This window comes from Mytilus trossulus, chromosome 2, assembly GCF_036588685.1.
Source record: "Mytilus trossulus isolate FHL-02 chromosome 2, PNRI_Mtr1.1.1.hap1, whole genome shotgun sequence".
Classification (NCBI taxonomy): Eukaryota; Metazoa; Mollusca; class Bivalvia; order Mytilida; family Mytilidae; genus Mytilus; species Mytilus trossulus.
In genome coordinates, this window is record NC_086374.1 from 78,252,314 (window position 1) to 78,279,635 (window position 27,322).

The following is a 27,322-nucleotide window of genomic DNA, read 5'->3' on the forward strand; positions in this document are numbered from 1 at the left end:
TTTACCTGTATAAGATTTTTTTTTTTGTGGATCGAATAAAACAATTAACCTTATATCACTTCCAATGTTGACAATCTTTTCCTTTTAATAAATGAACACTCATAATTCACATGTAATCCAACTTTAGGTTAGATTGCCGGTCACATGCATAGGGATTCAATGAGGTCGATTTATTATCACTTGCAAGTGAATAATTAATTAACAATGTTTTTTTTTTAGCTTAAATTGGACCAAACTGGCTGATAAAAGCGAATTTTATTTCACTATTTCACATTCATTTATGATTGTGGTTATATTTTGCAGCTAATATCCCTTTAATACACTCCTCTAAAATTTATCTTGCCCTGAGATCAAAGGAAGCTGAACCATAAATGTTACAATTCACTTTAATTTCCGAATGATCCTTGGCTTGCTTCACGCGGACGATACTACATAAAAGCGTCTATATTATATACACGTATAATCAAGAGATAGATTTAATAATACATTTATCGTATTCAAACAAATCACAAATATGTGAATATATAAAATAAAACTCCATATTCAAAAGATTTCCATTTCGTAGAATGTTTGTACGCGTTACTCTAATATAAAACAAAAGGATAAATACAATTTGGTATTGAACTAGCTTCACAAAAATAGAATTTTCCAACGGATTTTGCTAAATAGAGTTCTTGCCCAGAATAACCATTTCCTCCATTTTATTAAGAATAAGAATATATAAGAATGAGAATAAGAAAATTCATTGCATCCAACGAAAAGGCTCGTTTACGAGCATATACAAATATGTTAAGAAATAATTACATTTTATATAAATAATTAAATGACTATACTCCATACTAGATGGTGTTTGAAAATAAAAAGAACAGAATATTTTGTCTCCCTAATACATAAAAATTTAAATTTAAAATAAACTTCATCACTACTGCATGTAAATTTAGTTTTTGGAATGCAATTTTCTCTTATTTCAAAACAAATACATGTACTTATAATAATGAGTTATAAATTTTGACACTGACAAATTTTCAGACTCACATGACATCAACCAAAATAAATGAACAACCAACGAGAGACGCTCTGGATTTTTTTCAGTTTAAATAAACATTACCTGAAATATGTCTCAGCTTACATTGCATTACTTGAAAAAGTATTGCGGCAATGCGGACGGTGCAAGGGGCTGTATAGTCAATCAAGGTCGTTAATAACTCTCGATATATTACGGCAATGTTTAGCCTTTTAGTAAGATATACTATAACATCGATTCACTAAATATACACAAGTGTGTAACCTCAACTTATCAGACATATGAAAAAAACAATGTAATAAATAAGTATATATAAATTATACGTTATAACGTTCCTTAAAAGAATTTGATTTACTGGCTTTGTGCGTCTTTAACATGTTTAAATTGTGTGTTAAACATCTATTCATTTGACGCTTATTTTAGTATCAAGATTCTGTCCTGATGGCTTCATTGGAAATTTATATTGGGAGTCGTGTTACAAATTTATGAACGAACCTTCAACCTTCTTCAAGGCAAAGGCGAATTGCGAGTCAAGAGGAGCAACACTAGTGAATGTACCTGAGAGCATTCTAATAAACAAGACTTCATCAGATTACCATTTCCTAGTAGCTGCAGAAGAGTACTATTACAATATCTTTTTTAGTAATACCGAAATTAATTGTAAGTACTGAAATAATAACTCATGATACATGTTTTCCTTAGTCAAATCTATCAATAAATTATTATGAAAGGAAGATTGTAAATGTACACTTTTTGAACTTCCTTAAAAATGAAAACTGCGATCCATGGACGAGGTGCGGATCCTCAGCACGTATGGTTCTTGTGATATTGTTTCTGACCATTTGCAGACCATATAGTTTGTAAATTGTCAAAAATATAATCAAGACCATAAGAGCTATAATGATTCCGAATTTACTCTGGAAGATGCTGTTTCAGTTTGGTGTAAATCAACAAATATGAACGCTACTGTATACGTTGACTTTCATGCATGAATGTTTATATAACAAATTATTAGTTAGAGCACCATTAATTTTGACATAACATTTGGTGTGAAAAACCATATACATTATTAAATTATTGTACAATTTGAGTTACAATGATTTCCAATGTTATTAAGTTCAGCTTTGTTTTAAAACATCTTCTTGTTTGACTTTATAAGCTTATTTATTGACTTATAACTGTAAGTTTGTCAAGACAATTCAAATAATCAAACGTTTTTTTAATTTAAATATATATAATCATGTTAACTGTGTCTGAAATATTTTTCACAAAATTTCCACTTTCAAATGAAATTAGCTTCTGCATAGGTATCCCTAGAGAGTTTATTTTATTATATGTTGTTCCTATGGCCATTATCTACATAAAGGGTGTCTCAGATTTCAGATAGAATGTTTAGAACAAATTTTACACCTAATTAAACATTATCTTCTTTTATGTGGTTAGGATGTTTACACTAATTATAAATTTATGAGAGAATGGAATACCATAGAGACAATTTGAGACACCCTTTTGTAGCCCATGATGTGTTGATTAAGATTACGTTAAAATTTTCTGTATATTTAAAGAGATGATAGAGCTAAATTCATTCAAGTGAACCTACCCAGATTTTGCCACTAATTACATGTGCTCCAGATTTTGTAGTGCACAGCAATTTAATTAGTTTTCGTCATAATTTCTTTTGTTTATGTCGATTCTTCTTTTGTCAGATTTGTTGCAAGTAAAAAAATGAAAGTTATAAGACCGGTTTCAAATGTAATAATCATGATTTTTCAATGTCCTTTTCACTGTGTATTCATACTTTGACCTTGACAAATACCTACGTAATGTGCGTTGAAAAAAAAATCTCCGTCTTTTGGTGAAGGTGTTCGAGACAAAAAAATATTACTGAAACAACGTATGAAATGGTGAAAAAACACAATTTTAGTAATTCACTAGAACACACCCGTGAATACGCTGGTCCATGACTGAATTAAAGTATATAACTATGTGTAAGTCTTATTTCAGCCAGAATATTTAGTATTGATATTGTCTTCTGATCACTGCATCTGATAAAGTCATGCATATTATAAGATGCACAGTTTTCTGTTCTTTCAAAATCTTTCTGTTTGAAACCGTCGACCTGTAACTTATCAATTATTGGTAATATTAATTATTTTAAAAAACAATAGGACATGGAATGGAGTAATTCTTTATCTACAACATTGTCCAATATTAGTTAAAAATAAAGTTGAATTCTTTGTTTCTCTGTTTTGCGTCATACCGGTTAAAAAATTGAAAACTGTACCTATACGCCTTATTTTAATAGATATAGGAAGATGTGGTGTGAATGCCAATGAGTCAACTTTCCACAAAAGACAAAAATGACACAAACATTAACAACTATAGGTCACCGTACGGCCTTCAACAATGAGCAAAACACATACCGCATAGTCAACTATAAAAGGCCCCGATAAGACAATGTAAAACAATTCAAACGAGAAAACTAACGGCCTCATTTATGTAAAAAAATGAACGAAAAACAAATATGTAACACTTAAACAAACGACAACCAATAAATTACAGGCTCCTGACTTGGGACAGGCAAATACATAAATAATGTGGCGGGGTTAAACATGTTAGCGGGATCCCAACCCTCCCCTAACCTGGGACAGTGGTATAACAGTACAACATAAGAACGAACTATAAAAATCAGTTGAAAAAGGCTCAACTCATCAGATAGACAAAAAATACAAGTAGACGTGGCCGGGTCCATTTAAAACCATTCAAACGGAAAAACCAACGGTCTAATCTATATTAAAAAAAACGAGAAACGAGAAACACGTATAAATTACATAAACAAACGACAACTACTGTACATCAGATTATTGACTTAGGACAGATGCTTAAACCTGTGAAAGCTCTCTCACAGACAAACAACCAATACTAATAACTAAAGTCTAGATTTTTAGTATTCGTAATGTCATCTTATAAAGTCATACGTTCTACAATAGGAAACAATGTGACAATGATAGAATTTAGTAATGTCATCCCTGTGATTATGACCCGTGTATATATATAAATATATAGCAAATTCTAAATACACCATTTGGTGGTGCGCCTGTCAGATACGGAACGTACATATATAAGGTATAGGTAACACGTGAATATACTATTGGTATCGGTATCGGATTCGACCCGGAACTTGTTAATTATTGGCAATATTATTTATTGGGAAACAAAAGGGTCTGGAGTGGTGTAATTTTTAATCAACACCATTGTCCTATATTAGCTATATATACAGTTGAATTCTTTGATTTGTCGTTTTTACCCCATGACGGCTGACAAATTGGACCTCGTTATTTTAGTATTATAGATTTACATTGCTACAACGCAATGACGCCCATCTTCACTGTGTCAAACTAAGAAAATTGTCAAAACCAGCAAGAGAATTACATGTGAGTGTCTCTGAAATTACATTATTTTGATAAAAAGAATATGGCTTCATAATTATGTTCATGTACAAATAGCATCACAGACTTCATTCACACGTTCTTATACGCAAACGTCAAATTATTTAATTAGAGATTTCTTTTGACAAACAAAAAGATTACAAGAAGATATGGGCTAATTTTTTTTAATGAGATATACCAATAGCACAAGGCAGAATTCTAGAATTTAAACAGTAAAATACTGCAGACATAATAGATTAACAATTTATGTCTACCCCTTTGAACCGTAAACTGTACTTTATAAAAATTCATATAAAAAAATGTGCATCCTTCTGACCTTATATATTTCATTAAAATTTAATAAAACAAAACCTCTTACTGGTTTCATTTTCATGAATATTTTTCGAAAATGAGGCTTAAAAGACGGACGAAAGATAGCAGAGGGACAGTCAAACTCATTAATAAAAAATATGACAGTTCTTGTCCATTCGTTTTTGATGCGTTTTGTTATTTGATTTTGCCATGTGATTATGGACTTTTCTAATTGATTTTCCTCTGAGTTCAGTATTTTTGTGATTTTACTTTTTTTTATAATCTGACAACGCCATGGCTAAAAATGAAAAAAGACAAACAGACAAACACTAGTTCACATGACACAACACAGTTAATAGTTTATGTTACTGATTGGAAAGTCAAAGTTAAATCTTAAAACTTCTATTCCTTGGTTATTGGGTGATAAACTCAAGATATAATTTTAAGTGGTGAAGTGTTTTCAGTTTAAAGGTATAGAGTACTTAGTTTTTCAAATGTACTACAGCGTTCGTTCTCGAATTTTAATGCCATCAGTAATTAAAACATTTCGATGAATAGCTATATCTATACTATAACATATATTACAGGGATGAACTTTTGGTATAAAGATCCGTTGGCAGACTCAAACACTTGTGATAAAATCGCTTATACTGACGGAGGCACATTTAGCTCAACTGAAGACTGCAATACGAAATTGCCGTACATGTGTGAAATGAAAGGAAATGTTGAAACAGGTAAATATGACTTTTGTCAAACCCAAATAGAATTACAAGAAATAGAGTTCAATTTTAAGGTAAAACATTCGGACTCAATAGAAAAATTCGTGTATGTGAACATGGCATCACCCCAAGACTTATTTGTTGTTTGACTCTAAGAAAAGGTTGTTTTTTTTAGTTGAAATCATATTTTATGATTATATATGTGTATTATGATTTTTTTTAAAAGTTCGTTTTATTTTTACAATTTTAGACAAGCAGATGTTCATAGGTATAAGTGTGATACCCTGGAGTTCTGACAGAATCATGCACACGTTATGTAATCTTTCAAGACCATTATTACCAGGAGAGAATATATATATTTCCATTAATTATATACCCATTTCTAGAGATCGCATAATTGCGCTGGACGATACAGGATTACAATATTTAGGCGACCTCTCCTCTTTTTACCAATCCGTGGTTCGAAATGGAATTCATCTATGTGAAGTCACAGGATTGCATAACAAACAAAAATGGTCGGCAGAATTTTTGTATCAGGAACCAGGTATGTTAAATCCAAAACCAAAATAGGTTTCTTATATCCATTTTTTTCCCCAATTTTTGCTCTTATTCTCTTTTTGCACACTAAGACAAAAAATGCTACATTAAAATATTACCGTGAGGAAAATGCCAACAATTTGTGTTTGCACTTTAGTTTCAGTTTTATTTCAGACAGTGCCCAAATGTCCATCTCCCCAAGTGATGTGAATATTTTCTATGCTCTGCAGTCAAAATTTTAATTATTATTATTTTATTTTTATTATTTTTTCCTACAGTATATTTGTCATTGGTTTTATTGTCCATCTTTACAATATAAATGATATATCTTTTTTTATTTATTGATAACATAATAAAAAAAAACAATATTAAAAGGTCATATAGTCTTGAGGCCGTTCTTTCACTTATAATTGTTAACGTTTTTTACATTCTAACTTGGATGGAGAGTTTTCTCATTGGCACTCATACCACATGTTCTTTTTAATATCAAATTGGTAACCTTTAGGAAAAAGTTTACTAAAATGATCGAGCGGATTAAACAGTTCGTATCTGCTTTATATTTAGAATGCGATATTCCGTTTGTAATGAGTGTTTTGGTACAGCCGAAATTCAACTTCTAACAGTATTTGGCCTTTTAAAGTTTTTTTTATTCGAGCATTACTCACTGATGAGTAGACAAAACGCGCGTCTGGCGTACACAACTTGATATCTATGATGATTTTATTCGAAACTACATCTTTGTATCTTCAAATGGGGTACTTGGAGTTTATCAAGTTGGTCATCTCTGTTATACTTCCGCCGTACGAAGACACCATATTATATGACCATGTGATGTATTCACCATAAAATTGAGAATGGAAATGGGGAATGTGTTAAAAAACAATAAACCTTCCATAGAGCAGACAACAGCCGAAGTTCACCAATGCAGCGAGAAACTCCCACACCCGGAGGCGTCATTCAGCTGACTCCTAAAGAAATATGTATACTAGCTCAGTGATAATGGACGTCATACTACTAAACTCCGACTCAAGACAAACAAAAGCCAGAGGCTCCTGACTTGGGACAGGCGCAAAATTGCGGCGGGATAAAACATGTTATGTTTAGTTCTTAAACCTCCCCCTATACCTCTAGCCAATGTAGAAAAAAAATCATAACAATACGCACAGTAAAACTCAGTTGAAGAGAAGTCCGAGACCGATGTCAGAATATGAAACAAAAGAAAATAAAGAAAATGACAAAAATACATAAATAACAACAGACCACTAGCAGTTACTGACATGCCAGCTCCAGACCTCAATTAAACTCATTGAAAGATTATGTTTTCATTATATGAATATCAGGCACAATCCCTTCTGTTAGGGGTTTAGTATTATATTGTAACAAACCTAGGGTTGGGATAAGGCCGTTTATTGCCATTATTCTGGAGGAGTGGAATCAACCACATTGCAGAGAAACAGATTTGTAATACATAACAATAGTGTTTATTTCAGTCGTATTTTGACTTCTTCTTTCAATATAATATAAACATCAAATACACAGTCATCATTTAACATATAAACAATAAATCGGGTGGTCAATATACAAGGTAGTTGACAGCTCAAAGGCTTGATTCAGAACGTCATGTTTGTCTACAGGCTCCTATTTATGTCTTTTTACACTTACTATGACGTTAGAGTAAACAACTAATCGTCCAATCAAAATCAACGTTTCTTACGTCTTTTGGCTAGTAACGTTTAGGAAGACAATCATATTTCATTATTCTTAAGTAAAGAAACATTATTAAGTTGTCCTAACTTTGTTCTTTTTGTCCGAATTATGTTTAAAAGCGTATAAAACTAAAAGGACATTTCTACAAATGATGGGCGTCAAGTTAGTTACCTATTCCCTATTCCCTATTCCTTACCTATTCCCTATTCGTTGCCTATTCGTTACCTATTCCCTATTCCCTATTCGTTACCTATTCGTTACCTATTCCCTATTCCCTATTCGTTGCCTATTCCCTATTCCCTATTCGTAACCTATTCCCTATTCCCTATTCGTTGCCTATTCGTTCCCTATTCCCTATTCCCTATTCGTTGCCTATTCGTTACCTATTCCCTATTCCCTATTCGTTACCTATTCGTTACCTATTCGTTACTTATTTGATTTTTAATATCCTTCCCCCTTTTTAATCATGGCATGGAATAGTTTAATATGGCTGCCGTTACCATGGAAACGGCACAATTGTGAAAAAAATCAGTTTTTGGTTTTTGGTGAACTGTTTGGATATGCTTCAACTCAGAATCATCATATTATAAAACAATGTAGGTGCCCACTATGTACAGGTGTTGGATATTTGACGATCATTGGAACTACTATGTTGCTATGGAAACTACACCAAAATTTTCAAAATTCTCCAAATGCTCAAAACTTCATGAAACTTCACAGTAATGATGAGCAACATTGGTAGATGTGGCATTTAGAGTTGGAATTTCCAAAATAGGTCTTGTTACCATGGAAACAATGCAAAAGGTCAAAAAATTAAAAAAAAAGAATTTTCAGCAAACTGGATGAAACTTTACAGGAATGGTAACTGGCATAGGCAGAGTTGGATTTTGAAGTTGGAATTTTTAAAATGGCCGCCGTAACCATGGAAACAGGAAAATATCAAAACAAAATAATTTTCAATTGTGTCCGTGTCTCTGGTGGTAAAAATGTGTTCTTAGAGATGAAAATACCTTATTAGCGTGCATGTACCCGTTCGAGCGCTCGGTTAATACCCTGTTACCTATTCGTTACCTATTCGTTACGTTTTCACTTAAATAAAACGTTTGTTGTACGTTGCAACTTTTAGAAAGGAATTTTCAATTTCGTCCGTGTCTCTGGTGGTAAAAATGTGTTCTTAGAGATGAAAATACCCTATTAGCACGCATGTACCCGTTCCAGCGCTCGGTTAATATTCGTTACCTATTATCGGTAAATACCCTGTTACCTATTCGTTACCTATTCGTTACCTATTCAATTATAGTACGTTTGTTGTACGTTGCACCTTTAAGAAAAGGTTTTAAAATTAAATTCATATCTCTGGTGGTAATAATGTGTTCTTATAAATGAAATACCCCTATTAGCGCGCATGTTCCCGTTCCAGCGTTCGGTTAATACCCTGTTACCTATTCGTTACCTATTCGTTACCTATTCGTTACCTATTCACTTATAGTACGTTTGTTGTACGTTGCACCTTTGAGAAAAGGATTTTAAATTAAATTCATATCTCTGGTGGTAATGACGTCTTCTTATAGATGTTATACCCCTATTAGAGCTCATGTTCCCATTCAAGCGCTCGGTTAATACCCTGTTACCTATTCGTTACCTATTATCGGTAAATACCCTGTTACCTATTCGTTACCTATTCGTTACCTATTCAATTATAGTACGTTTGTTGTACGTTGCACCTTTAAGAAAAGGTTTTAAAATTAAATTCATATCTCTGGTGGTAATAATGTGTTCTTATAGATGAAATGATCCTATTAGCGCGCATGTACCCATTCCAGCGCTCGGTAAATACCCTGTTACCTATTCGTTACCTATTCGTTAACTATTCACTTATAGTACGTTTGTTGTACGTTGCACCTTTTAGAAAAGGATTTTCAATTGTGTCCTTGTCTCTGGTGGTAATTATGTGTTCTTAGAGATGAAATGACCCTATTAGCGCGCATGTACCCTTTCCAGCACTCGGTTAATACCCTGTTACCTATTCGTTACCTATTCGTTAACTATTCACTTATAGTACGTTTGTCGCACGTTGCACCTTTTAGAAAAGGATTTTGAATAAAACTCATATCTCTGGTGGTAAAAATGTGTTCTTAGAGATGAAAATACCCTATTAGCACGCATGTACCCGTTCCAGCGCTCGGTAAATAACCTGTTACCTATTCGTTACTTATTCGCTTTTAATGCGCGGGGTATACGGTGCACCTTGGAATAAATCGTTTTTTAATTGTGTTCAAGTCTCTGGTGGTAAGAATGTGTTCCTAGAGATGAAATGACCCTATTTGCGCGCATGTACCTGTTCCAGCGCTCGGTTAATACCCTGTTACCTATTCGTTACCTATTCACTTATTTTGCGTTTATTGTACATTGCACCTTTTAGAAAAGGATTTTCAATTGTGTCCACGTCTCTGGTGGTAACAATGTGTTCTTAGAGATGATATGACCCTATTAGCGCGCATGTACCTGTTCGAGCGCTCGGTTAATATCCTGTTACCTTTTCGTTACCTTTTCGTTACCTATTCGCTTTTAATACATTTTTTTATTCGTTGCACCTGTTAAAAAAGGAATTTCAAATGTGTTCATGTCTCTGGTGGTAACAATGTGTTCTTACAGATGAAATACCCCTATTAGCGTGCATGTACCCGTTCCAGCGCTCGGTTAATACCCTGTTACCTATTCGTTACCTATTCACTTATAATACGTTTGTTGTGCGTTGTACCTTTTAGAAAAGGATTTTCAATTGTGTCCATGACTCTGGTGGTAACAATGTGTTCTTAGAGATGAAATGACCCTAATAGCGAGCATGCACCCGTTCCAGCGCTCGGTAAATAACCTGTTACCTATTCGTTACTTATTCGATTTTAATGCGCGGGATATACGTTGCACCTTGAAATAAATCGTTTTTTAATTGTGTTCATGTTTCTCTGGTGGTAACAATGTGTTCTCAGAGATGAAATGACCATATTAGCGCGCATGTATCCGTTTCAGCGCTCGGTTAATATCCTGTTACCTATTCGTTACCTATTTGTTACCTATTCACTTATAAAACGTTTGTTGTACGTTGCACCTTTTAAAAAGGATTTTCGATTGTGCCCATGTCTCTGGTGGTAAAGAGATGAAATGACCCTATTAGAGCGCATCTAACTGTTCCAGCGCTCGGATAATACCTTGTTGCCTATTCGTTACTTATCCGCTTATAAAACGACTAAGTAACAGGGTATTATCCGAGCGCTAGAACGTGTACATAAGCCCTCATAGGGATATTTCATCTATAAGAACACATTATTATACCACCAGAGATATGAACTTAATTAAAAATCCTTTTCTTAAAGGTGCAACGTACAACAAACGTATTATAAGTGAATATGTAACGAATAGGTGACAGGTTATTTACCGTGCGCTTGAACGGTTACATGCGCGCTAATAGGGTCATTTCATCTCTAAGAACACATGGTTACCACCAGAGACATGGGAACAATTGAAAAACGATTTATGTCAAGTGCAGCATGTAACCTGCGCATTAAAAGCGAATAGGGAATGAATAAGTAGCAGGATATTATTCGAGCGCCGGAACAAGTACATACGCGCTAATAGGGGTATTTCATCTTAAAGAACACATTATTACCACCAGAGATATGAACTTAGTTAAAAATCCTTTTCTTAAAGGTGCAACGTACAACAAACGTATTATAAGTGAATATGTAACGAATAGGTAACAGGGTATTAACCGAGCGAGGAACGGGTACATGCGCGCTAATAGGGTCATTTCATCTCTAAGAACACATTGTTACCACCAGAGACATGAACACAGTTAAAAATGATTTATTTAAAGGTGCAGCGTATACCCCTGCGCATTAAAACCGAATAAGGAACGAATAAGTAACAGGGTATTATCCGAGCGCTAGAACGTGTACATAAGCCCTCATAGGGATATTTCATCTATAAGAACACATTATTACCACCAGAGATATGAACTTAATTAAAAATCCTTTTCTTAAAGGTGCAACGTACAACAAACGTATTATAAGTGAATAGGTAACGAATAGGTGACAGGTTATTTACCGTGCGCTTGAACGGTTACATGCGCGCTAATAGGGTCATTTCATCTCTAAGAACACATTGTTACCACCAGACTTACTGGTACAATTGAAAATCCTTTTCTAAAAGGTGCAACGTACAACAAACATATAAAAAGTGAATAAGTAACGAATAGGTAACGAATAGGTAACAGGTTATTTACCAAGCGCTGGAACGGGTACATGCGCGCTTATATGGTCATTTCATCTCTAAGAACACATACTTACCACAAGAGACACGGACACAATTAAAAAATCCTTTTCTAAAAGGTGCAACGTACAACAAACGTACTATAAGTGAATAAGTAACGAATAGGTAACGAATAGGTAACAGGGTATTAACCGAGCGCTGGGACGGGTACATGCGTGCCAATAAGGAATTTCATCTCTAAGAACGCATTTTTACCACCAGAGACACGGACACAATTGAAAAACCTTTTCTAAAAGGTGCAACGTACAACAAACGTATTATAAGTAAATAGGTAACGAATAGGTAACGAATAGGTAACAGGGTATTTACTGAGCGCTGGAATGGGTACATACGCCATAATAGGGGTATTTCATCTATAAGAACACATTATTACCACTAGAGATATGAATTTAATTGAAAATCCTTTTCTAAAAGGTGCAACGTACAACAAACGTATCATAAGTGAATAGGTAACGAATAGGTAACGAATAGGTAACAGGGTATTAACCGAGCGCTGGAACGGGTACATGCGTGCTAATAGGGTATTTTCATCTCTAAGAACACATTTTTACCACCAGAGACACGGACGAAATTGAAATCCTTTCTAAAAGGTGCAACTTACAACAAACGTTTTATTTAAGTGAATACGTAACGAATAGGTAACGAATGGGTAACAGGGTATTAACCGAGCGCTGGAACGGGTACATGCGCTCTAATAGGGTATTTTCATTTCTAAGAACACATTTTTACCACCAGAGACACGGACACAATCGAAAATTTTTAATTTTTTGATATTTTTCCTGTTTCCATGGTTACGGCGGCCATTTTAAAAATTCCAACTTCAAAATCCAACTCTGCCTATGCCAGTTACCATTCCTGTAAAGTTTTATCCAGTTTGCTGAAAATTCTTATTTTTGAAATTTTTGACCTTTTTGCATTGTTTCCATGGTAACAAGCCTAATTTTGGAAATTCCATCTCTAAATGCCACATCTACCAATGTTGCTCATCATTACTGTGAAGTTTCATGAAGTTTTGAGCATTTGAAGAATTTTAAAAATTTTGGTGTAGTTTCCATAGCAACATAGTAGTTCCAATGATCGCCAAAATCATCCAACACCTGTACATAGTGGGCACCTACATTGTTTTAAAATATGATGATTCTGAGTTGAAGCATATCCAAACAGTTCACCAAAAACCAAAAACTGATTTTTTTTCACAATTGTGCCGTTTCCATGGTAACGGCAGCCATATTAAACTATTCCATGCCATAATTAAAAAGGGGGAAGGATATTACAAATCAAATAAGTAACGAATAGGTAACGAATAGGGAATAGGGAATAGGTAACGAATAGGCAACGAATAGGGAATAGGGAATAGGTAACGAATAGGTAACGAATAGGGAATAGGTAACGAATAGGGAATAGGGAATAGGTAACCTTGACGCCCATGTTTCTACGTACTACTTTTTTTAAACGGACAGTAAATTCCTTTATCGATACCGCTTATGAACTTGGGTGTAATTTACATAACCTTACGCATTAGATATAATCAATGAAATCCCTGTTCTATCATAAATAAAAACAATGTTAATGAAATGGGAGGCAAAAACATAATAAATACGCAATTTATCTGCATTGATAAAGTGTTAACTTAAACAAATAATAATATGAGATCGCAAAGTGAAAGTACAAAACGGTGTCATGGCAGATGTAAACAAGTTGAATCTCACGACGATATTTGTCAAGATAAATCACCGTATGACGGGATAATCAAAGTATTTCATAGGTAAACATTATCAAGATATACATATAAAACTGGCCCTCATCGTTTGCAAAGTACAAATAGTTTAAATCATGAGTATGAAAGTCAATGCATTTATCCGTTTTTGTGCACTCCTGAGAAGTTGACCACCCGGCAATATTCAAATAAATATATGTAATATTCAATAAATCAAACGTTAAATAATAACAATTAACAATCCAGATTTGTCACAATATCATCATGAGATATATGAGAAGAACATAACCCGTGTCATGTCAACAACTGGTTTTAAAATAAATGTGTTTAATTCCGATGCAAAGACCCAATAAGTGAATCAATATTAAATTCAAAATATGCAATCTTCTGTATGATCTATCGTCTGTTTAAAGGTTTTATTAGCTTTGAGGTGAATACTGACATGTTTGTGCTTTGTAAAGAATATTATCATAAAAGATTGGTTGTGAAATACCTGAATGTTTAAGATGTCTGCATGTTGAATTATATTTACGAATGATTTCCTTATACCGATGATAAACCATAGTTGCCATTGTGTTCGATCTTTTTGCATTTTAATTAAGATGATACGGCATTTGACACAAAACTTGTTTCACCTGGTAATAAAATCAACGGTACCAATTTTGTTGCACCAGATGCGCATTTCGACAATACATGTCTCTTCAGTGATGCTCGTGGCCAAAATATTTGAAATCCAAAGCATATATAAAAGATGAAGAGCTATAATCCAAAAGGTCCAAAAAGTATAGCCAAATTCGTGAAAGGAATAAGAGCTTTGCATGAGGGAGATACATTCCTTAATTTATAATGGTAACTGCCACAGGGCATCAAATTAAGCAGCCATTTTAAAATATGTAACCTCCAGTTCATTATTTGGGTTAACGTTAGTTAACGTATATTTTGAATTAAAAACGCATTATTGTTTACCGCAGACTTAGTGTTGCGGTAAATTCCTTATTTTTTTCCAAATCCAACAGGTCGTCAATGCAGCGAGAAATTCCCACACCCGGAGGCGTCCTTCAGTTGGCCCCTAAACAAATATATATACTAGTTCAGTGATAATGAACGCCATAATAAATTCCAAATTGTACACAAGAAACCAAAATTCAAAATAATACAAGACTAACAAAGGTCAGAGGCTCCTGCCTTGGGACAGGCGCAAACATGCTGCGGGGTTAAACATGTTGATGAGATCTCAACCCTCCCTCTATACCTGTAGCCAATGTAGAAAAGTAAACGCATAACAATACGCACATTAAAATTCAGTTCAAGAGAAGTCCGAGTCTGATGTCAGAAGATGTAACCAAAGAAAATAAAATGTAAACAAAATGACAATAATAAATAAATAACAACATACTACTAGTGTATTAGTTAAAACTTGACATCCACCAACCCCTACATTGCACCATAAATATTGCCATGACAAGGGATTTATTATCAGCACAGTTTACAACAGACCACTGACTGTTTAAAAGTTGTTTTAAAGATTTCACTCATCCAAAAAGAAATTCTGGGAATGAATTATTAAATTTATACAAACTCATTCCAACATCAATTCAACATCAACACTGATAGGTGTCCTTATCGCCTTTTTATAGCCTTCTTCATAGCCCCATGGACACGATAGCCTCATGACATGATTGTCTCCCACATTTATTTGGATCTTTCGATCCAATTTGATTAATGTGGTGTCAAGCCAGGAACCTTTACTATGCTTCTTTTTAGTACACACATTGCTAGGCTCTTGGTTTAGGCACGGAGCAAAAGATATAATATTTTAGCTGATTTACAATGGCAAAATTAGTCATGAATATATATAAATTAAAGGTTTATTACATTCGTGATCTTTTATGTTTCATTTATATCTGGGTACCACTGGCATTACTACACAGAAATTTTCCATTCCACGAATTTATTTACAACACTGAATAAGATATGACAGGACTTTGAATTAGGTTCATCATAAGGTTGATATAGATTTTGGGATGAGAACGAAGCTGTAACTAATTTATCTTTCCGATGATCTAAAAATTAGGTATCATGTATAAAAGTGATCAAGTCCTCAATACCGTTAGTATCAATAACCTACTTTAATTTGTTTAGACAGAAACTAATGCCAACTATAATAAATTGTTAGTTTTAAATGTGTCTTAGGAATTTATTTCAATCGTTCATCCTCAACTAAATCGTCTATTGAAACCTTTTAGATGATTCATCAACACTGTGTTGTTTTTATAAAGGGACGTTACACCACTGCTAATCGTGTATTGAAATAAGCCCCACCTACTAACCTTACATGGAATATATACGGTCTCCATGCGGTTGCTTTTAACCAATCATATTCCTTGAAATATATAAGAGTTAAGATACTAGAAATAGATATACATGTATACCTATCAGTGAAACAGCAACTTGGGATAAGTGTGATAGTTTTAGTGTCTGAATATACAAAGGACAAGTTTGTTGATGTTTGATATATATTCTTAGACATGTGATCAATGCATTCTTCGCAAAAAAAATCCAATGAGCACGAATTTGTATTCTGCCCCTTTACACAATTATGTCTGACATTTATTACCTCTTAAAAAAGTGGCAATTATTAAAGTTGATTTTACTCAAATATAGACCATTTATTTTTTTTCTATTAGTATTAATTTTGTATGTTTGCCAGAATAGTGTAAATATCAGAAATAGTCTGATTCCTTAACGACAAAGAATAGGCATATGCAAGATATCAATCTTCGAAATTTGCATCTTTATTTTGTAGTGACAAAGTCAATTTGGTTTATGGGATCAATAGACTATTCACCATCCATGCCACCAACTGAAATTGTTAAGTATAATTTAGCAACAGAACCTGAGCTTCGACAACAAAAGGAATTAACCTCACCTACTGACTATTTAAATCAAGAGTGGATCAATATAGTACTGTCTTTGGGAGAAAGCTCAACAGGGTACTATAGTACAAGGGTTGTTGGGTTCAGGTATATATACATTAATGAGTCAGTATGAAATTTAGCAAAACAAGGTCTGAATGTTTTTTGAACCAATGATTAAACATCGGGGCAATACCACCTGCAGTTTGTCCCACCGCATAGACCACTCGGTCATTTCGGTTATATGCATATACGTATGGAATCGGGCTGTAGCAAATGCTAGTTAATTCAAACATCGATGAATTCAGATGTATAATGAAATTATTGAATGTGCTCACTGAGTTCAGAGACCATTCCTTTTGTCAAATTGGTATAACTGCCTGTATTTCTAGGCAGTTGCTGAGTGATTGTTGTTCATCATTTGTTCAAGTCTCTTGAGCAATTTTGGATTCCAGATGACCCTCTCCCCAGAAAAAACACGAGTGACGAAGTGTCTGTTATTATGTTTTTTCTGGCTTTCCTAAGTATTGACTACAGCTGCCCTTTGTTATGTTGTACATAATCCTATTCTTAATCTAAATGTTTTAAGTCTATTGTAAAGGGAATAACTGCATTCATTGACTGAGTTACAGGAGTCCAAACGTTTAGCAAATGTAACTTAATTGTCCTCATATAAAGACGGGTATTCGGAAAAAAATCAGAAAATCTGAAGCGGTAACTTGTGCATTGTTTTTTAATTTTTTTATTCCTCTATTCTGTTGGCATTACTATATCTTAATCAAGAAATAAAACTGACAACGCCATGGCTAAAAATAAAAAGACAAACCTACACTTTTTATGTATGTGCCTGTCCCAAGTCAGGCGCCTGTAATTCAGTGGTTGTCGTTTGTTTATGTGTAACATATGTGTTTTTCGTTATTTTTTTTTCATAAATAAGGCCGTTAGTTTTCTCGTTTGAACTGTTTTACATTGTCTTATCGGGGCCTTTTATAGCTGACTATGCGGTTTGTGTTTTGCTCATTGTTGAACGGTGACCTATAGTTGTTAATGTTTGTGTCATTTTGGTCTTTTGTGGATAGTTGTCTCATTGGCAATCATACCACATCTTCTTTTTCTAGTTTGATGAGAAGATTATTCACTGTCCCTCGATCTAAAACTAGCACAATAAACCAATCGTCTATAAAGTATGCAAATATTCAAATGCTCATTAATCTGAGGTATTATGTTACTAAAGACACCAACTTTGTAAACACTCCGGTGCTGATTTTTAATTGAGATATGCACCTCCACATCTTTAAGATCAAGGGAAATTGCACAATCTCCTTGTTTTATTAAACTAATCACCGTTTTGAGTGTTTCCTTATCGAAATTTTGTTTGCGGAGATACCTGTTTAGGGGTTTTATGTTTATCACTGCCCCGTTTTTTTGGATACACGAATATGCGTGCTGTTATAACCGTTCATTATACTTTCATTTGGTACAACCTCTATAGTGCCTTTTTGAATTATTTCTTTTACTTGTGTGTTTTAAATTCCAAAGTTTTGTAGGAGCATATTTTTTCATATCCCTGTTTTATGAGGTCTGGATTAAAATTCTAGACTATAATCTTCCTTGATCAAGTTTATAACCCATTGATCGTTTGTTATCTTGGTCTGTTCTGTTGAAAACTGACTGTTGCTTACCTTTGAGCAATCTCATTTGATTTGTATGAGAAAATGAGTTTGTTATTTTGTCTTGTTTTATTCGGACCTTGTAAATATAAGGCTCTTGTAACCACCATTTGTTTTTGTAATTTCAAAACCACTCAGCGGTTCTCTAGCTGGTTCTCATTTCTCTTAGTTCAGGTATTATTAGAACTGTGATTAACGACTGAAAAAATCTTTTGTTAGTTTGTTTCTTCTGGGCAGTACAGACAATTCAAGTATCAATCTTTCATTGTTTTGCTCTGTTTCGAGGTCTGTTCAAGGTTTTGACCGAACATATCCGCACCAGATAATGGTAAATAAGTAAGTAGAGTACTTTATTCTTTTATTGGTTCTAAACGAGTGTCTGCCATTACAGCTTTGATTAATATTGAAAGCTTTACTATGAGTAACCTGATTAAAGGATTTGGTAGACATAGCAAGAAAATTCCTCACTTCTCAAGTGGTGAATCAATTGTCCTGAGATAATGATTTTCATAGAGTACCTAAAGCTTGTTGCACATACGATGCAGACATAATTCCAATCTTTGAAGCTATCTGTCCCTGATATGAAAGTTTTTCTATCCCTTTCACCAAAGGGGTATGTAAGCTAATTTTTTTTTGCCACTTAAAGACAAAGCTTCCGTTCCATAGGGCAAAGTAAACACCATATCACCTAAACATGTTGCATGTAAATGTTCGACAGCTTTGAATGATTTGAATAATTGAATTTTGAAAGCTCCACTATGAGTTACCTGATTTAGGGATTTGGTAGACATAACAGAAATATCTTTACTTGTCAAGGGGTGAATCAATTGTCCTGCATCCACAAGAAAATTTGTATCAGTTTTTTTTGTAAAGTTATGAGTCTTTAGGTTAGGAATCTGGTGAGATTTTGTTTGTTGACAATGTGGGGACGTGAGGTATGTGAGCGTGCTCACAGAGGTTCTTTGATGATGGTATGAAATGAATGGTAGGCGTACAAGAGGGTTAACCTGAAGTATATACGATATAATTTTATATGATACTTGAATATATTTTTGTTAAAGACATTCAATATCGATTCAATCGTGATCAGTAAATCGAGCGAGACACGACAGCAATCTTATGATTTTTAGTGTCTTTCAACCTTAAGTTAGTATTCATGATATGAGTACTGTTAAGAATAAAACGTATAACCTCAAAAAGAGTCTTTATATTTGTAGTGACAGTGGAAATTCGATGAATTTTGAGATCATGCTTCGACTTTTAAAACCGTATTCGATGGCTTTGGAACAAGTTATTATTTTCGATCTAAAAGAGAGAATCGTGCAATATTTCCAGCTAACAAGACGTCGTAGAGAAGTCTCAAATTTTGGTTTTGTTCCATCTTCTTTGATTATTCAGAGCACACGTAAGTCTGTAAATTGAAATATTGTCCGAGAGACAATTCTATCGTAGCTTAACTTTGGTAGTGATTATAAAATTAACTTAACGCTGCAACAAATAAAAGTAGAGGTATTTATCCATAATGTATTTAGACTGACATATGAAAACCTTATTCAAGACAGAAAATATAAACCTTGCATTATCATATATTGCATGCTTTTCTTGACAATTTTGTTTCGTTAAACCTTGCTTTCTAAGTTAAATTCAGGTTATTTAAATTTATCACAGAAAACTCGATTTTGAAACATTCTCCTTTATATGTGAATCTCTTTTTCACTGATAACTTGATGAATCGACATTACGCACTATCTTTGAAAATGTCCTTCTTTTGCCTTTTCCATTTTTTTGACCACCATTACTTTGTTATTGTTTGTTAAAAGATATTTCTAAAAAGGTGTTTTGGACCATTTTTGGAAGAGTATTTTAAAAACTTTTCTTTAACACTAAACATACCAGACATATAATTTGGTATGCCATTCGTGCTTGTCGACTACAAATGACTGATCATTAGAGGTCGAATCAAAACAGTTGGAAGCCAGTTAAAATATGCATAAAGTGATTACATAGAGAAAATATAACAAAGGTATTATAGTTTTAGATACCTAAATGTTTATGCCTGGCCGAAAGTAAAAATAACAAAAATATCAAACTCCGAGGAAAATTGAAAACGGAAAGTCCCTTATCAAATGGCCAAATCAAAACATCAAACACACGTTAAACGAATGGGTAACAACTGTCATATTCCTGAATTTGTACAGGGTTTTTGTTGATGTAGGAAATGGTGGATGGGACCTGGTTTTAAAGCTAGGTAACCTTCTCACTTGCAAAAGTAATTTAAAGTAACCGTTGCACCTTTTATAAATGAGATAAACTATGTTTAATCCTTTTCAATTCCAATGTATTTTTTGGACTACATTTCACTATTTTGTTTTGTTATTCATTACAGAAATTTGCGGTGGAAAGGTATTTATACCTGATTTGGGCACTACAGTAGAATTTCTACCAGTTAAGTTTGGATTAATAGCTATATCTTCAGAAATTTGCATAACAGGTTTGAATATTTTATAGTAATGAATGATGCTGATTAGTGTCCACAATATGTTAGTCAATTTTATCGATAAAACACCATTATAATGCATATGAAGAAACTTATTGACAACATGAATATTCATAACATATAAAAAAAAAAGTTATCAAAGGTATATAAGTTAGCCTGAATCTTAGTTGACTCATCATAGAAACCAGGATAAAAAATGTGTAATCCAGACAAGCGATCGTCTATAAAAGTCTGATTAATGACCTAAAAAAAAATTTAACAAGCAAAATGCAAACAAGGTCCCAAATTCCGAAAGATTTTTTTTACAAAAGCTACGGTAAAATTAAGAATGGAAATGGGAAATGTGTCAAAGAGACAACAACCCGACCATAGAAAAAACAACAGCTGAAGGTCACCAACATGTCTTCATTGTAGCGAGAAATTACCGCACCCGGAGGCGTCCTTCAGCTGACCCCTAAACAAATATATACTAGTTCAGTGATAATGAACGCCATACTTATTTCCAAATTGTACACAAGGAACTAAAATTAAAATAATACAAATCTAACAAAGGCCAGAGGCTCCTGACTTGGGACAGGCGCAAAAATGCGGCGGGTTAAACATGTTTATAAGATCTCAACACTCCCCCTATACCTCTAGCCAATGTAAAAAAGTAAATGCATAACAATAAGTACATTTAAAATGCAGTTCAAGAAGTCCGAGTCTGATGTCAGAAGATGTAACCAAAGAAAATAAACCTTTTCCTGAAATAGAAAATTCTTAGTGTTTCTAAAATTTCAAACTTTGTTAATTTTTATACTCCTGTTTACGGTAAACTGTTGTCAGTCCGTTAATTAAAAAAAAACGGGAATATTCCAGTTTTCAGACACTAACCCAAAAAAGCTTTTAGATTTTTTAATGAAACTTTGATGAATTATCTATATCTACTGAAATGAGTGCTTTTCGATGTGTTAGATTTTTACGTTTCCGAGTTTTCCAAGAATGATCAATAACGCTAGAAGTTGAAGAATGAATCTAAGAAATTAAGTAAAACATAAAAAGAAATAAAAACATTCAAACTTGAGAATTAAAAATGTGTATCTCCTTATTCCAAACCCCCGATTACCTACGGAACAGCATACTAACCATCACTTGGTCTTCTGGTGTTCTAAAGTAAAACTCTTACTAAAGTTGGGCTTTTGTTTAGTTGTGCGGGATGTATAATACAATGCTAAGTCTGGTCGGAATTGGGGCGTTACTTTCGATACCTGGTGTAAAAAGAGTGCCACTCGACCGAACCCTTGAATCAAGACTTGTTGCAAGGTAAAATATCTGTTTCTATAAATGAAACTAGTATTCCAGTGATAGATCAAATTACCCGCTCTTCGTGTTGTCGATCTCTACCTGGCAGGACGTACCTATTGTATTGTTAAATTGTTCTTGTGATGAGTATGCATGCTATATAAAAACGAAGATTTGTTATGATTGCCAATCAGGCACCTCTCCACAAGAGACCAAATAACTCAAAAATTACTAGCTAAAGTTCACCGTGTGCAACAATAAGCAAAACACATACCACTTAGGCCCGAAATCACCAATGTAAAGCAATTCAAACGCAAAAACTAACTAATAAGATGTAAAAAATAGAAAAACATCTTACAAAATCATAGAGTGGACTTGACTGTGTACATCCCATCAATAAAAAGACACCAAGTACAGATCTGAGAGTATTCGCAGTTACTGACAGCTAGTTCAAAGCCAATAAAATCTAATAAAATAAATCATGCATCTAAGACTAAAATTTAATTATCAATCACTACATATCCAACATCCAATTAAGTGTAAATAAACAGTCAGAGAAAAAATATGATATGTTTGCTTCTTGGCGTTAAGCAAGTTACAATCATCAATCGACCTTTACAACTGGTAAAAGCGTAATTATTTAGTTATTTGTTAAAATCTGGTTTTGATGTCATTGTATGTTGGTTATATCCTCATCTGTTTGTCTCTGACGGATATTTCTCACCTTGTTTATCATACTATATCTCCTTAATTTTATGTCATACTCGAAGAGGAGCTCGAAATCGCGGTACAATTGGGCAAGTGTTAAAAAAAATAGTTTTTTAAATTTCGCGGCCAATACGTCAACTAAGCATTTGTGGAAGCGTATAAGACACGAATTGATAACGGTCTTCGAATTAGGTTATCTTCAAATAATTGGCGGTTTCTGTAGAAAAATGATTGTTTCCAAGACAAATTTAGACAGTAAAAAACGCTACATTTATACCTCATATTATACCACAAATATTTCCGACTTTGTATGGATTCAGAGGACATGCTGTTCAATGATATCGGTATCTTCCTTTAGTAGCATAGATTCTTTAGATTTTGGTATTCTTTTCAATCATTCGTTTTAAGTTTTAACGTGCTGCATTCCAAAAACTGACGTAGACGGTAGATGGCTTTCGAACTTATGACATAGGCAATGTTGATATATCGTTTTAGATAAGCAACCCCTTGCTACATACAGATGTGTTGGTGGTATTGGAATTACTACAAAATTTGTTGATATACAAGTCAACCAAAAATGTTTATTTGGAGATCTTTCCACGTCTGCAGTTACAGATACTCTCAGGAATTTGACTGAGGTATTTATACTAGTTATAGTTTTTGTCGAGCCTTCGACTTTAGTCGAAAAAGCAAGACTAAGCGATCCTACATTCCGTCGTCGTCGGTGTCGGCGGCGGTGTCCACAAATATTCACTCTGTGGTTAAAGTTTTTGAAATTTTTAATAACTTTCTTAAACTATACTTGATTTCTACCAAACATGGACAGAAGCTTGTTTATGATCATAAGATAGTACCCAGAAGTAAATTTTGTAAAAATAAAATTCCCTTTTTTTCCGTATTTTACTTATAAATGGACTCTGCGGGAAAACATTACATTCACTCTGTGGTTCAAGTTTTTAAAATATCAATAACTTTCTTAAACTATCCTGGATTTGTACCAAACTTGGACAGAGGCTTGTTTATGATCATAAGATAGTATCCAGAAGTAAATTTTGTAAAATAAAATTCCATTTTTTCCGTATTTTACTTATAAAAGAGGGACGAAAGATACCAAAGGGACAGTCAAACTCATAAATCTAAAACAAACTGACAACGCCATGGCTAAAAATGAAAAAGACAAACAGAAAAACAATAGTACACATGACACAACATAGAAAACTAAAAAATAAACAACACGAACCCCACCAAAAACTAGGGGTGATCTCAGGTGCTCCGGAAGGGTAATCAGATCCTGCTCCACATGCGGCACCCGTCGTGTTGCTTATGTGATTACAAATCCGGTAAATAGTCTAATTCGGTAGGTCAAATTCATGAAAGGGAAGGGATAGTAGTTACGACGTAAGGAACATATCCGATATCATTTGTGAAACGGTTATTCCATAACGGTCAACCAACTCGTGATGGCGTCCGTAAAATTTACGAAGGGATGATTTCAACTTCACCATTTGGAACTCTTGGTTTAATAGCTTCCTTGTGAGCTTAGTTATAAATGGGCTTAGTTTTTCTGTGGGAAAACATTACATTCACTCTGGGGATAAAGTTTTTAAAATTTTAGTAACTTTCTTAAAACAATCCTTGGTTTGTACCAAACTTGGACAGAAGTTTGTTTATGATCATTAGATAGTATCCAGCAGTAAATTTTGGAAAACGGTAAATCCATTTTTCCGTATTTTACTTTAAATGGACTTAGATTTTCAGCCAGGAAACAACACATTCAATTTTTAAAAAATTTGATAACTTTCTTATACTATTTTTAATTTGTACCAAACTTGGACAGAAGTTTGTTTATGATCAAAAGCTAGTATCTAGAAGAAATCTTTGTGAATATTTTGTACTTGTGTATCTGTATTTAACTTATAAATGGACTTAGTTATTTTTCCGGTTAACTTTACATCCATTTAGTTATTTAAAGTTTTTAAAACATTTATTAGATGCTTGTCGACTACAAATGACTGATCATTAGAGGTCGAATCAAAACAGTTGGAAGCCAGTTAAAATATGCATAAAGTGATTACATTGAGAAAATATAACAAAGGTATTATAGTTTTAGAAACCTAAATGTTTATGCCTGGCCGAAAGTAAAAATAACAAAAATATCAAACTCCGAGGAAAATTCAAATCGGAAAGTCCCTTATCAAATGGCAAAATCAAAACATAAAACACACGTTAAACGAATGGGTAAAAACTGTCATATTCCTGAATTTGTACAGGGTTTTTGTTGATGTAGGAAATGGTGGATGGGACCTGGTTTTAAAGCTAGTTACCTTCTCACTTGCAAAAGTAATTTAAAGTAACCGTTGCACCTTTTATAAATGAGATAACCTATGTTTAATCCTTTTCAATTCCAATGTATTTTTAATTAATAACTTTCTTAAACTATCCTGGATTTCTACCAAACTTGGACAGAGGCTTGTTTATGATCATAAGATAATATCCAGAAGTAAATTTTATAAAATAAAATTCCAGTTTTTCCGTATTTTACTTATAAATGGGCTTAGTTTTTCTGTGGGAAAACATAACATTCACTCTGGGGATAAAGTTTTTAAAATTTTAACAACTTTCTTAAAACAATCCTTGGTTTGTACCAAACTTGGACAGAAGCTTGTTTATGATCATTAGATATTATCCAGCAGTAAATTTTGGAAAACGGTAAATCCATTTTTCCATATTTTACTTTAAATGGACTTAGATTTTCTGCCAGGAAACAACACATTCAATTTTTAAAATTTTTGATAACTTTCTTATACTATTTTGAATATGTACCAAATTTGGACAGAAGCTTGTTTATGATCAAAAGCTAGTATCTAGAAGGAAATTTTGTGAATATTTTGTACCTGTGTATCTGTATTTAACTTATAAATGGACTTAGTTATTTTTCCGGTTAACATTACATCCATTTAGTTATTTAAAGTTTTTAAAACATTTATTAGATTCATAAGCTATCCTGGATTTTTTCAAAACTTGGACAGAAGCTTCTTACAATCAAAAGATAGTATAAAGCGAAATATTTTTATTGATTTTTTCCCTCATTTTTGTTGAGTCTGCAATTTACAGCAAAAGTAGACGAGACACTGGGTTCCGCGGAACACTTACAGTTTTTTTATTGCAAGTTTTGTTAACAATTACTTAACAGTGTTGGGATGGTTGATATAATTTCTGAATAAAAATAAGTAATTAGATATTTAGAGAAGAAAACAATGCAATGCCGTGACCATCATAGGCGACGTAAAAGTAACATTTAGCGTTTTGTTCACCCAACAAATGTCTGGAGAAAAAACAATTTTACTCTGACTTCCCGCTTCCTCGTAGAAGTTCATTAAGTGGATGGCAGATATAATAGTTAAATTCGCAGGTGTTTTATTTAGAATTTATAATTGAGAATGGAAATAGGGAATGTGTCAAAGAGACAACAACCCGACCAAAGAGCAGAACACAGACGATAGCCACAAATTGTTGTTCAACGCAGCGAGAAAATCTCGCATTAGATCCCAGGCTCCACCTGACCCTAAATAAAATGTCGAAATTATGAAAACATAGATTTACATCTTTACGTTAAAAAAACCATGTAAGGTTTCTGCTAGAAAAAAATATATCAATCAATCAACGATAATTTGAGCATTCACAGAACAATGCATTTGGTGTCCTTTCTTTTGTGGGACTGCTGAAATATAGAGACGAATGATTTTCACCCTAGGGGTGAATGGGGAAAACACTTTCCGGCAGTAAAACCCCTGTAGAAGTTTGGCATCCGTTTGAAGGTGCGGGATGGAAAGTAATTTTAACTACTTGCACATGCAGATTCAGTAGATGATAGTTAGCAATTTTTCAAGAACTTTTGAAATGAGCCTGTATTGTTTGAATATAGTTATCAAAAGTTAGCACATGTTGATTGCAATTTAGTTTGTCGCATTTTTAGTACTAAGCAGCTGGTCAGAAGAAAAAACCTAATAAAAGCCAAAATGTTTGTAATTTGATATGCCAATTTTTTTTTTTTTAAGTTTTACTTTATATTAGGTAGGAATAGTCATTTAAAGGAACCCGTGATCAAGATTAAGTTTTCTTTAACATGTCAATATTCCATATACTATTAGAAATAGGTCATCTATGTCAAGATAAAAATTGAGAATGGAAATGGGGAATGTGTCAAAGGGACAACAACCCGACCATAGAAAAAAACCCACCAGAAGGTCACAACACCGGTCTTCAATGTAGCGAGAAATTCCCGCACCCGGAGGCGTCCTTCAGCTGGCCCCTTAACAAATATATACTAGTTCAGTGATAGTGAACGCCATACTAATTTCCAAATTGTACACAAGAAACTAAAATAAAAATAATATCAGACTAAAGACCAGAGGCTCCTGACTTGGGACAGGCGCAAAAAATGCAGCGGGGTTAAACATGTTTATGAGATCTCAACC

General features: G+C 33.7%; 1 protein-coding gene across 1 annotated transcript in view; it reads left to right on the forward strand.

Annotated features, from left to right (window-relative positions):
* The window catches only part of LOC134708046 (uncharacterized), a 67,270-nt gene that overhangs the window by 18,159 nt on the left and 21,789 nt on the right, over nucleotides 1–27,322 (forward strand). Inside the window, exons 6-12 of the mRNA XM_063568306.1 lie at nucleotides 1,448–1,684; nucleotides 5,352–5,498; nucleotides 5,734–6,027; nucleotides 16,580–16,796; nucleotides 19,576–19,763; nucleotides 20,745–20,849; nucleotides 23,340–23,482. Of these exons, the coding sequence (XP_063424376.1) occupies nucleotides 1,448–1,684; nucleotides 5,352–5,498; nucleotides 5,734–6,027; nucleotides 16,580–16,796; nucleotides 19,576–19,763; nucleotides 20,745–20,849; nucleotides 23,340–23,482 (1,331 nt within the window). The remainder of the gene's footprint in view (nucleotides 1–1,447; nucleotides 1,685–5,351; nucleotides 5,499–5,733; nucleotides 6,028–16,579; nucleotides 16,797–19,575; nucleotides 19,764–20,744; nucleotides 20,850–23,339; nucleotides 23,483–27,322) is intronic.